Below are 13,096 nucleotides of genomic sequence, written 5' to 3'. Positions count from 1 at the left end.
TTAAAATCACTATGTTTACATGCAGTCAATAACCCTGGTAAGCCACGTGAATAAGACCCCTGGGTTACCCCTTTTCTAACCAGAACAGTTGGTCATATAAACATGATCAGGGTACCTCGTTTGAAGGGATCATCGGTTTGTTTTTTTGTTTTTCCGCAAGAAATCTTGCTTTTTTTTAAGTACTTATATGTGCGGCGTCTGTATTTCGGGTGGATAGACATGCTACATACAGAGAGATAAATAAACATGGCAAATTTTAGACACACATTATTGGGAGCGAGGAGGAAACCGAGTGTGGTGAGTGACACGAAAAATATCTTTTATCGTCAGTTGAAAATAAGAAGCGGACCCGACATCTATTTGCATCATGGTGTTGTCCGTGCATCGTAGTTTAGATGGCGATTACCATGTCAACGGGAGTAACTTTATTTACTCACACGTCGACGGGTATTTTCAAAACCGGAATTTTCACCTTCACCTGAATATTGACTGCATGTACACTTAGTCACTGCTTAACAACCACCAGCCGATATGACATTTATGGAAATTAGCAATGGTAATTACCAAAACATTTTTTTGGGGAAAAGCATCCGCAGTAAAGCACTTTGTGATGCTGAATTCTCTCTTTACCTTAACAAATGTATTAGAACACCTGCCATAAAAATGAGACAGGATCCACCATCATTGAAGTGCTTTAATGTAAATGCTTTTCCTAACTATATTTTGATTAAAAAAAATCTCAAATTTCAGAAATAATAACAATAATTCCATTTTAGCATTAAAAATATAATGTTGGCCACAAACTAATGTAAGGTCTAAGAAAATAAGCAAAACCTATTGAACAGCAAGGAATAAAATCACAGTTTTTGAAAGAGTCTGAAATAAAGTACTTCATGATGCTGGATGCACTTGTACAGTACTGATACAGTGCATCACAAATATATTAGACCTGACCAACTATTTTGAAATTGTGATGAGACAATCTGACATTGCAAAGTGCTGTATTGTTGACTCTTTCTGCTTTCGGTCGGTTCGCGATATTTGACTATTTTGAACAGTAATGAGAAATTTTGAATTTATATACCCAAATTTCAGCTGCCTAATAATAATTGTTCTTTTATTCTGGCGGTAATATAATTTAGGCCACCACACACTGTGTGGGTTATGCCACAGCTGCACTAACAGCAATAAGTCTGCATTAAAGCACTTCATGATGCTATCATATAGACCCTGTGATCAAATTGGGAAGGAATTCAGCATTATGGAATACTTTAATGCAGACTCTTTCAATTTCAGCCTAATTTAACAACAATGATGTTGATCAAATCCTTTGTTTTGGAAATAATACAAATTAAAGTACTTGGAAAGAGTCTACATTAAAGCACTTTACCGCACTGGATGCTGGCTTCAATGAAACAAATCTATTTGGACACCAGTCCTAAAAAATAGAAGACAGTGTTTGGCATCGTGAAGTGCTTTAATGCGTATTTTTTCCAATTTTAAGCTTTTTCTTTTATTTAATCATTTACAAAATGAAGAATTTCAAAATTCACCTACCTATAATTAAATTTAAGACCGCTAAGTCAGTCAAATAAACGGCAACAGACTATCTGGCAACATGGAGCACTTTAATGCAGACTCTTTTGATTTCAGCCAGCTCGCGATGTTTTTATTTTGAAATGGAATGAGGCACCTTATGCTTCAGTTAACTTTTTATACACATACTGTATTCTAGGCAGTTACATTAATAATAATTATGATGGAACATTAAAAAATATAAGTTTGACAAATACCTGTTGTAAATTTTATTCCTCAGTTGACTTAACAACGAAAGGTAATTGCCAACATTGGTTTTACACTTTCTGTAGTAATTCTAAATAACAAACGTGTGTAGAATGTCTTCAACCCAAATTATATTTATAATGCTAAAATCTCCTTTTTGTCCAGGAATTTGAAAATGTTCAGTTTTACAAGAAAAACCTGGGGAAAAAAATGTAAAGCACATGATTATTTCTAGCACACATGTTAAGGACCATTGGACGGCCCCTCAGAACCACAATTACAGAAAAATGACCTACCTTCTGTGAACTCATTCTGTACTATAATGGTGCGCTGGACCACACCCTGAACGAACGGCGACAGCTGGTCACCCACGCTCGCCACTGTTCTGAAATCAGGGGCCGACAGGACAAACGACCTATCGGTAGCGACCGCTTCCAAATCCGCAGCGGCGGTGCTACCGATGGCCACGGCAAACGTGATAACTCCGGCCCTCTTAAGGGCCCGGTCACCAGCGCCGGTATCATCAGTGGATGGCCCAGCGCTGATAACAATCACCATCTGGGGTACGCCCTCCTCTGCCCTGCCCCCTGCCGATTGGCTCAAAAGGCTCTGGGCTACTTCCTCCAAGGCCAGGCCCAGGTTAGATTGGGGACTCCCTGAGTATGTAAGTTCCTTCACAGCCTCCAGGACAGATGCTTTGCTGTCATAGCTACTGAGATAGAACTTAATCTCGGGGTTGGCGTGGTACAGGGCTAAGGCCACCCGAACGGCCTCCCTGCCCACATCGAGGCGCTCAACGATTCTCAATGCCAAATCACGCACGTATGGAAAGTTTGCTGCTCCAACGTTCTGCGATCCATCAATTAAGAGTACAAGGTCTGCGGAATCTTGCGCTTTAAGGGGGGAGAGAGAGAGAGAGAGAGAGAGAAACAGAACAAAATGGAACTTGTGAAAGTGTTAACGGTGAAAAAGTGGGGAAAGAATCTTGGGTGTCAAGTCACATTCAGTGTGAACACATCATTACAAAAACGTCATGCTGCATGTCGGCTGAACCAAGGAGATTTGCCCAAGTCATTCCAATTGTTTTCTAGCTTTGCTTGATTACTAACGTGTAAATTAGAATGAGATGCTTGGTTTCACAATGATGGAACATGTAGCTTCACTTTGAAGGCGAGTCATTTTATAGGCGTTAGAAGGAAGCTACCAATAACTAAAGTGACAATTTTCAACAATTCACAAGCACTGGAAAGGAACATACACTGCCCTCCACAAATATTGCTACATTGAGGGCATTTCCTGTATTGTTGCTGCGGATGGAAAACATTTTGCTTTTGACACCAAAAGATGAATACGAGACGACTACAGACTTGTGAATTCGCCAAGTACAGACTTACCTAAGACGTACTCGAGAATGTTCTTCCTACGAATGCAATTCTCTACGGCTACGTAGTTGTTAACTTCCCCGCCATGTATTTCTGTGGTAGCATCACGAAATGCTTTTTGGGATGTTTTCAGAGCTGAGCAGTCCCAAGTGATGAACAGATGTATCCTTGATCTAAGCTAGCTGACAAGAACAACATTGTGTTCTTACTTGGGCCAGGACTGATGACGTTTCACAAGAATGTAAGAATGAACAAATATGCATATTGAGAAACGGCTAAGAGATCGACCTCTCGGTCTGCTGGGCAAGATTTGGTCAACTTGGAGCAACATCGCACTCAAACTATTTTGTGCTTGTTGTGGGAATGCATTCCCACGTTATTCGGCTTTTTATTCGCCACACTTTTTTTGCCGTGTAATAACTCCCGCATAATACTTCCGATTTACACTGTTCAAATTTCAACTTGGTTCAAAAATTCACACCATCTTGGGAATATATTGTCTGATTTCACAGTACGTACAGTATTCGCACAATTTAGTGTTAAATGTCAACTTTTCCGCATTCATTTTCAATGGGACTGACATTGAACTTTTTCTAACTCCTACTTTCCACGCCCACTTCCATACATACAACTTCTCATCATCACCAGCTCTGTGATTCTGTTCATTGACACTCTTGGTAAAATGCATTGTCCAGTAACCAGGAGGTCGCGGGTTCGAATCCCACCTCTGACTGTACATTGTAAATGTATCCATGGCAATTACACTAAGTGATTACACGTATACCAGCTATCTTAGTTCCACTTTTCCATCTAAATGAATGGCGGGTACTGTATACCTAGGTGGCGGTATTGCATGAATTTTATTTTATTTATTTTTTTTGCATTTTTCCATCTAAATGAATGGAGGGTACTTTCAGGTAACACTTTTACATATAAATAGGCCATTAGCCATGATTTTCAACAAGCCAAGTTGGCTCACATGTTAAATACTTGCCTGTCATTACGGAGACATGCAAGTGCGTTAGTTCAAATCTTGCTGGGGAAATATTTTATTAGCATTCAGCTTTCAGCATTCCCACGGAATTTCGAAATTTCATTTTATCTGGTTTATTCGGTGCGATTGCTAAATATGCCACCACGTGGCCCAGTACGGTGAAAGTGTGTGATTAGACATGGCGCTACTGGTCTGACTTTTGGACAGGATGTGTTACACAGAGGTTGCCCGAGTGTTGCAGAGCACACCAGGAGGGTTATGGCTTCGAGTTCTGTATAAAAGCACTGTGGTATATGCCCTGCCATCTGCTGAACTCTTTCGAATTAACTTCCAAAATGCTTTATATGAACGCACATTAATTGCGGGAAATAAATGGCTGAGTTGCAGGAAAACCGAGCGAATGTACAAAAACCCAGAAAAAAATTTAGATGGAAAACAAACAAACAATTGAAAACCAAATCACATGAAAACCAGGGCATACCAAAACTAAGGTTCCATTGTAAATGTAATGTTGCTCTGGTTTCATATTCATTTTTTGATGTCAAACCCAAACCTACTCAAAAGAACTTGGCTTCACTGTTCCAATACTTTTGGAGAGTTTATATACTCATGATGTGAAAATCAGTAGGGTGGGGAAAATATAACTTTCTACCTGGGAATAATGACAGGTTAAAAAAACAACAAAAAAAACTAGCATACTGTGTATTCCATTGAAACAAATAAGGGCAACAATATTTATGTTGTTGACGACATTCAAAATGTGTTTCTTGGACAAACTTCATGGTGTCAGCCACCCATGCAGACTCGTGTTACGGACCTTAGATAAAGTGACCAGTAATGACCCGCTGGCTCATCCTTTTGTGTGCCGAAGTTTGTACTGAGGCAATTTGGTCTATCCCAAAAATAATCGCTTGTCAACTTTTATCATCAATTTTTATTTATTTTGCTGCATCCTTTTATGTGTTCGAGTACTTCCTGAATTTTCTTCTATATCTGTATTGTGTATTAACTTGGAAAATGTGTCAACCTGAGGGCCCAATTGACTTGTTTTCAGTACTTGTTCAGCAGGGTAAGGATGGAGACCAGGCGGATTCATCACTGTCTCAGATACACAACATTACACTTTTTTTTTTTTTTGTAAACCAAAAAAACAAAACAAAACACACATTTAGACATTGTGATGGATAAGGGCAAACATTTACAAGACACGTAAGCAAGTGGTGGTGAGTGGTTAGCAATTGTTAAAAGGTCACTGATTGGTTGTAGAAGTTGTGATGTGAGACGTGTTGTGGTACAATTCGAGAATTTTTTTTTAAAGTTTGATTTTTGTGCTGATTAAAAGTAAAACTGATATGCTGATTTCAAAATTATTATATATTTTTTTTAGCATGATGTTTTCTTCAACAGCTTACCCTTAGATAAGCAAAATTCCACTGATTAGCTGTAGTAAGACTGTAGTAAGAAGAGCGGATTATATGATTGGAGTCATCTACAGCGATGTCGCAACTTAACCTGCTTGTGCAGTCACTGATCAGCACTATCAATATCTGCAAACTAGCATAGTTATATTAATGCTGTTTTTTTTTCTTTTTTCTAAATTTTGAAACTATTCCATCTTAGTGTTTTAATTACATAGAAACACAATATTTTCGAAGAGAACGGGGATTTTATAGCTTTTTTTTTTTTTTTTTTTTTTAAACTGAGATCAGTTTTGGATTCTGCGACCAAAGATTTGTTGTAAACTGCTGTCAGACTAAAATCATAAAAAAAAATAAACTGTGTTCACCGGTGTTAGCTTTGGGGTGGATTTGACCCCATCCGATGTCTTGGATCATATTTAATGACTTAGGCTATTTAGGCAGTCAACAACAAAAGTACTTTAAAGAGATACTTGACTCATTAAGCCATTTTCAGCAGTGAAAAGTTAATATTTTGTCCAGAATTAATTTGATAACTTAATTATTTTTCATGTACGACTAATACCTCTAAAAAGTAATTTTTCTACTTGCTATCGACTGATGATGACATCACCTGTGCCTAGGAAGTAGGTAACGACCAATCATGGCTCACCTGTTTTCTAAGTTTGGTCAGTAAACTGATTGGTCGTTATCTACTTCCTCAGCACAGGTGATGTCATCATCCGTTGACAGCAAGTAGGATAAATTACTTTTTAAAGGTATTCATTGTACATGAAAAATAATGACGTTACCACATTAATTATAGACATTTTTACTGCTGAAAATGGCTCAATGAGTCAAGTATCTGTTTAACCGCCGCATAAACTAGGGGTTTAATTGTAAAAACAATATTTAAGGTAACAGGAGGATGTGTTATGGAATTGCTAATTACTACACATTTATGCGGTTGATGTAAATAAGCAACACATTTCAAACCTGAAATCCAAAACATGAACAATTCAGTGCTTTCAATTGCAACACACAGTAGATGTTGGCCTCTCAATCACATGCATCTGAGGTGATGTTAATTTGGTGGCTTATAGAAGGTTACTGTGTCAAGTGTATCTGATTGTGTTAATGATCAAAAAAAGTCAGCCACATGTGCAGCGGAGTTCCATCCGGCACATGCGGACACATTAGTATTGGTAGCGGGTGAACGTCCCATTTCATTACCTGTCCCTCCTCTAGCCCCGGGGGCTTCGTTCGACATCGGCGCACCACCCCCTGACTGTGCCATTGCGTCGCAAAACCCCGCCACTAAATCTTGGCTCAGATCCCGCAAGGCCAGAAAAGAGTCGACGCTAAACACGTGACTTTGAGCAGGTTGGCTAGCAATCTCCCTGAGCTCCCAGTCCACGGCGTCCTGGACACCGACGGCAAAGACCTCCACGCCGGCCATTCGCAGCACTTGCGCCGGCTCGGCCACGTCGTCCTGCGAGCGGCCGTCGGTGAGCACCACCACCGCCTGCGCCGCTCCTTCGCTCGCCCGGCTGCCCGAGTCGGCGTTCAGGTGGGCGCGGATCAGGAAGTCCAGGCCCAGGCCGGTCCGGGTGCCCCCGCCGTGATACGACATAGCCTCGACGTGAGCCAGGACTCCCCGCGTTGTCGAGTAGCTCTTGAGCTGGAACTCGGTTTGCGGCTTGGTGTTGTACTGCACCAAAGCGAATTTGAATCTCCCCCCTCCGACCTGGTCCAACGCTTGTATCGTACTGTACAGAAAATGTCTGACATGCTCAAAGTTCTCCTTGCCCATACTCCACGACGAATCCACTAGAAAGTATACATCAGCTGCCAAACCGTGGGCACAATCTTCAAAAAGAGGAAAAATTGAATTTGGATCAAATAAAAAAAGATCAATTCAACGATTTGATGTGCTTAAAGGGGTAACTCATTGAGCTGTTTTCAGTGTTAAAAAGTGAATGAAATTTGATAACTTCGTTATTTTTCATTTACAATTAACTCATTTGCTCCCAAAAACGAATAAAAACGTTCTATTTTAAATATTGCCACGGACCCAAAAACGTATTTATACGTTTTTTTGTTTTTTTTGTTTGTTTTTTTAATACTAGAGCATAAAGAAGGCTTTGATGCAGCCTCTGACCTGAAGAGGACGTTAGGCAATGGCAGTTATTACAAAAAATGGCCAGCAGGTGGCAGCGGAGTTTAAGAGATCAACCAGGACATGTTGCAAAAAAGCTCTTTCCAGTTTTGAGACAGATTTGTGAATAATGATGAAACTTAGCTATAATCTAATTGCTGCAAAACAGAAACAGATATAAATATGTTTTTGGTTTTTTTCCTGATGAAAGAAAAGACTCTAATATTTCTTTTGGCAGGTTCCATGTTTTTATAGCAATAGAACACAATGTTCCGTGGGCCTTGCAAAATCAGTCAAAATCCAGTAAAACAGGTTGCGGGAGTGAAGCTGGTTGCTTCAGTGAAAATGGCTGCCAGTGACTGAGTTAATACCTTTAAAAACTATTTTTTTTTACTTGCTGTTGACTGAAGATGACATCACCTGTGCTGAGGAAGTAGGTAACAACCAATTATGGCTCAGTTTGCTAACCAAACCCAGCAAACAGGTGATCCACGATTGGTCGTTACCGACTCCCTCAGCACAGGTGATGTCATCCACAATCGCCAGCAAGTGTAAAAATTAGTTTTTAAAGGTATTAATTGTACATAAAAATTAATGAAGTTATCAAATTTATTTTGGACAAAATATTAACTTTTTACTGCGAAAATGCTCAATGAGTTAAGTATCCCTTTAACATTCTTAGCTATTGCTGAACACACAGTAATCAGTGTTGGGCGTAACGCGTTACAAAAGTAACATCTTGCAGTTATATATTATGTTTAGGCATTAATGACGTAATATAACGAGTTACTTTACCATTTTATAATATTACAGTTACTCCCATAACACGTTACAAATCGTGGCCACAAAAAAAGCAATTATAAGTGAAAAAGCCAACCATTACTATATTTTTATAACAAGCTGCTTACTAACGCAATCATGGTGAGCAGAAACGCTTCGGACGCTAAATAAAAAAATAAATAAAAAAACTGTAAGCAGTTTTACGAGGGCCTCATGACAGCTGAAAATCACCTGCAAAAGTCAACTGTTCTTATTGCACTTCAACTTACCATCCTGCGCATCAAGTTTCGGAAGAAATCCTGCGAGCAGGACCCCCACCAGGGCGCAGAGCGGTATCAACCGATGCCTCGTCATCTTCACAAGAAAAATAGGAGGGGAAAAGATGAGATTACATTAGTCCACACAGATAAAGCCCAAATCTGAAACTCGGTATACAAAAGCATAAACACAAATTGCAGATGCAAACGGCATCTAATTTAATGGTGATCATTTGGACAAATTTCTTTGTAGGAAGTCCTTGAATTCTCCCAAAAAAAAAGACTACTTCAAACCAAAATGGCCGACTTCCTGTCCAATTTCGAGCATGTGACCTGCTGTAAATCTCAACTAGAGTCAAAGCACAAGCCATGAAATGTGGCCTGAATATGCTACATAGACCTGTCAAGATAAATAAATCAGAGAGGGAAAAAAAATGCAGTTTCATTCGCTGGAATGAAGCTTTTGTGTCAAATGGGAGTGTCAGACTTTAATTTGAAACGGGTGACACCTCCTGTCACATCACAAAATGGCTGTAAGTGATTAGAACTTCTTCATAAATAGTCATCTATAATAAGTAGTCAGAAACAGTCCTTTTTTTGATAGTCCATTTTCTGACAGTTGTGGGTTCGCTGTAACTTTTATATTGTTTCCAGATCTGTCCAAACAAATGTTGTTGGTCCACAGCGGTGCTACTGTCAAGTTCAACCAGCAATCAACAGGAGGCGCCATAACCCCCGAAAGTAAGTTTTTTTTTGTTTTTTTTTGCGGAATGTCATGATACTCAAAATGAGTTACGAGCGTGTGGATGGCTGATGCAAAGGCAGACGCCAATGAACAATTTTCAGTTAACCTTGCGTGCATTTTTTTTAAATATAGGAAACCCATGCAGCCAAAGGGAGAACATGCAAACTCCACACAGGGAAGCTCAAACCACACATACCGGCCGGAACCCTCTCTCGCTGTGAGGCAACAGTGCTGACCACTCTTCTTACTGTGCTGTCCCGGAAAAGTACATGTTTGCAAAAATACCATTCAGTGTGAGTTTGTGTGTGCGTGAGCATGGCATAAGTAATCTACTGGTTACATAACATGCTGACAAGGACTTATTTTCTATCGTGTTGAAGCAGGTCAATAAGCACTCGCAGGGAAAGATTGTCCGGGCTGCAACCTTTACAAAAGTGAAGGTAGGATTGCATTGGACCACACGCACACTCATACAAACTGAACGGAGCACACATCACACTTAATAGAAACAAAATGTTATTAAAGCTGCAAATGGTGATGAACGGGCCCTGGAAGCAAGAGCACTGCGAATTTGACCAAAATGATTGGGCTTCAAACCAAAATGGCTGACTTGCTGTTCAATTTCAAACATGGGCCCTTGAGACTTTATTGTTATGAGAGAAGTTTTGATTCAATTTGATGTGGATTGGCTAAACTGGCGTTTGTTGGGAGCAAATTTTTTTCTAATGTAAAAATGAACACATCCTCGGAGCTCATTTGTTTCATAACAAATCTTTAAAATGGCCATCAAACTTTGAAACCATGCATTACATGACGAAGACTTCAAATGTTTGGCAAGTTGTTGTGGCGCAATTTCGCTCATTTTGGCTAAATTCATCAAAGTACAGCTCTAAAATGGTTGCACTTCACACCATAATGACTTTGTGTTCAAATTATCAATCAATCAATCAATCAATCATACTTTATTTATATAGCACCTTTCATACATTCAAATGCAATTCAAAGTGCTGAACAGTTAAAACAACCATAGCACAATAAAAAGAAAAAGCCACCCCTCCCCCCCATATCCCACGCAAACCACAACATGGCGGGGCACAGAAGAACCCTGTGAGGAAAGGCACCCAGGAGGAGTTCATCCACACTAAGAGGGATGACGGCCAACCACCACCACTTTTTCCGGGCTTCCTCTTTACGATCGCTCCATCTACCATATTTCGTACCAATCTATGAGCCTGTTGTCAGGTACTAATTTTTCTAACTTTCCAAGTGGTAAACGTACCCTTTTTCATGTCAAATCCTTTTTTTTTTTTTTTTAAATGGCCATCAAACTCTGACACCATAAACCAATTATAGATTTTGGTCCAAGTACTATCCCGAAATTTGGCAAAATGGTTGTTCACCACACCAAAATGGCCGACTTCCTGTTCCATTCCGATTATGGATCCTAGCACCACCCCCAAAAGGTGATTCATTTGCAGCAAATATATACATAGACAACAATTACGAGGAAAAACCTTCGCCATGACCTAAAAAGGAAGAAATCGTTCCTGTGAGTTGCTGCTGAGGCTTCCTTGGAAGCATTTGACACACCCAGTGATTTATTCCATTCATTAAAAATAAAAGCTTTTTCCTTCCTGACACTTTGTCTACACAGATAAGGCAGCCAGAGCTCACTCAGCAGGGCCCCGGATACATTTTACTGAGCAACATGAATTTTGGTGGACATTTGTAATAAGAAGCACACACAAAAAAAAAAAAAATATATATATATATATATATATATATATATATATATATATATATATATATATATATATATATATATATATATATATATATATATATATATATATATATATTATTGAACAGGAAGCAAACATTTTTAGGGTGAATTCCCCCTGGATAGTAAGAAGAAATGAGTTGGGTAATTAATTAAGGGGTAATTCTATAAAATATTTTTGGTTTTGCTGTTATGAAAATTGGCTTTCCTACATTTCACAACAAAGAAATATGTGTTTACAGAATTCCCTCCCCCTTGTATTAAAGATAGTCGAGGCCATTAAATATTCTCATAACCAATAGGCTATTAAGACCTACAATTTATGTAAACATTTCAGTATTTTCTTGTAAACCTCACCCCCCGGCGTTTTGTTTTGCTTTATTTTATGTTTCTCTTTTGTTGTGTATAGTCAACTATTGTTTCAATCATTGATTGGTCTGTAATCTTTAAGAGTGGGTATTGTTTTATTATTGTGTGTTGCAATTAAAAAAAAATAGAGGAAAAAAACACTCAAAGCAAACAATTGACTTTGTTATAAATAATACTAATACTACTACTCCTACTACTAATAATAATAATAACAATTAATATATGATATTACTAAATAAACTTACATTATAAAAAATAAATAAAATATAAGAATTATTACATAATATATAATAATAATAATAATAATAATAATAATAATAATAATAATAATAATAATAATAATAATAATAATAATAATAATAATAAATAATAAATTATATATTAATTATATATTAAATAAATAAAATATAAGAATTATACAAATATTATATAATACATAATAATTAAATTATGAATGTCAATACATTATATTCTAAAGTTATTCCAAATTCAATTAATGTTTTATGCCCCCCACCGCACCCCCAAACAATACAAGTTGTTTTTTTGTTTTTTTTTACATTGTGGAGAAATCTCATGCAGGCATGGGAGAACATGCAAACTCCAAACCAAAAAAAAAATAAAAAATACTTTTGAATTCTTGAGGCAAAATGTGCTAAACATGAGGCCACCATGCAGCCCAGACTCAGGAATTGGTGTTAAATCATTGTATCAATAAAACATGTGCAAATGTACACGTGAGCAGACCGTGGCCTACTTTCAACATCCTGGCAAAGTACAGTAAAATGTCCCTACATACCACTAAGAAGCCACATCAACGATAGCAACTGCAACTGTAACTCCACGCTGCCACCTACTGACAAAACTCAAGTCCTTCATGAGTCGGTTCCAGACTGGAGTCCAGCCTCCCAGCTGGAGGATGTGACTTGCACAGGAGAGGAGTCTCCATGATAAAGTTGCAAGCTCAGGGGGGAGTTTCTCGACACAGCTGCTTCGTGTTAGTCCGTCTGACACGGAGCAGATGTGTAATGGCTGGATGACGGTGCCCATTGCGGGCCTTCATGCCGGCCTACTGGTCAGATTGTCACATTTGGTGCGGGACGGCAACGATGCCGACGAGCATCGCTGACAAGTGCTGACAGAGACGTTTGAAACGTGACATCATGTTCATGTTGCGTTTGCTCGAAACCGGCGACGAGTAACACTTGAAACGCTGGCTGTTTGATTTACACCCGTCCCAATTACAGATAGCTGCTGCCATAAAAAATAGAGAAGCTTTCAGAACCTTCCAAGTTTCCACACATCTGCACCGCATCATGGAAAAAAAAAAAGCGAGGGCGCATGAGAGAGTGGAATAGCCATTAAACATGCTGATTTATAGTGTATTTCTTCCAATCCTTTGTTAAGAGTTCGTCTGCCAGCAACAATACGAGCATCGGGTGGCACTAAATTATG

The 13,096-nt window shown here is 38.8% G+C and overlaps 2 protein-coding genes across 3 annotated transcripts in view; one reads left to right on the top strand and one right to left on the bottom strand.

The window, feature by feature from the left end:
• Positions 1-7,736, bottom strand: part of col6a3 (collagen, type VI, alpha 3) — a 77,638-nt gene extending 69,902 nt beyond the window's left edge. The window contains exons 1-2 of the mRNA XM_077536952.1: positions 6,789-7,736; positions 2,079-2,675 (exon numbers count right to left, since the gene is read on the bottom strand). Of these exons, the coding sequence (XP_077393078.1) occupies positions 2,079-2,675; positions 6,789-7,368 (1,177 nt within the window). The 5' untranslated portion in view covers positions 7,369-7,736. The remainder of the gene's footprint in view (positions 1-2,078; positions 2,676-6,788) is intronic.
• Positions 1-13,096, top strand: part of mlphb (melanophilin b) — a 140,952-nt gene that overhangs the window by 77,104 nt on the left and 50,752 nt on the right. For both annotated transcript variants that reach the window (XM_077536956.1, XM_077536953.1), the window contains 3 exons: positions 9,405-9,491; positions 9,628-9,788; positions 9,879-9,935. The gene's annotated coding sequence lies outside the window, so the exon portion shown is untranslated. The remainder of the gene's footprint in view (positions 1-9,404; positions 9,492-9,627; positions 9,789-9,878; positions 9,936-13,096) is intronic.

This window comes from Festucalex cinctus, chromosome 11 (assembly GCF_051991245.1).
Source record: "Festucalex cinctus isolate MCC-2025b chromosome 11, RoL_Fcin_1.0, whole genome shotgun sequence".
Classification (NCBI taxonomy): Eukaryota; Metazoa; Chordata; class Actinopteri; order Syngnathiformes; family Syngnathidae; genus Festucalex; species Festucalex cinctus.
This window is presented reverse-complemented; position numbering and strand designations above follow the sequence as displayed.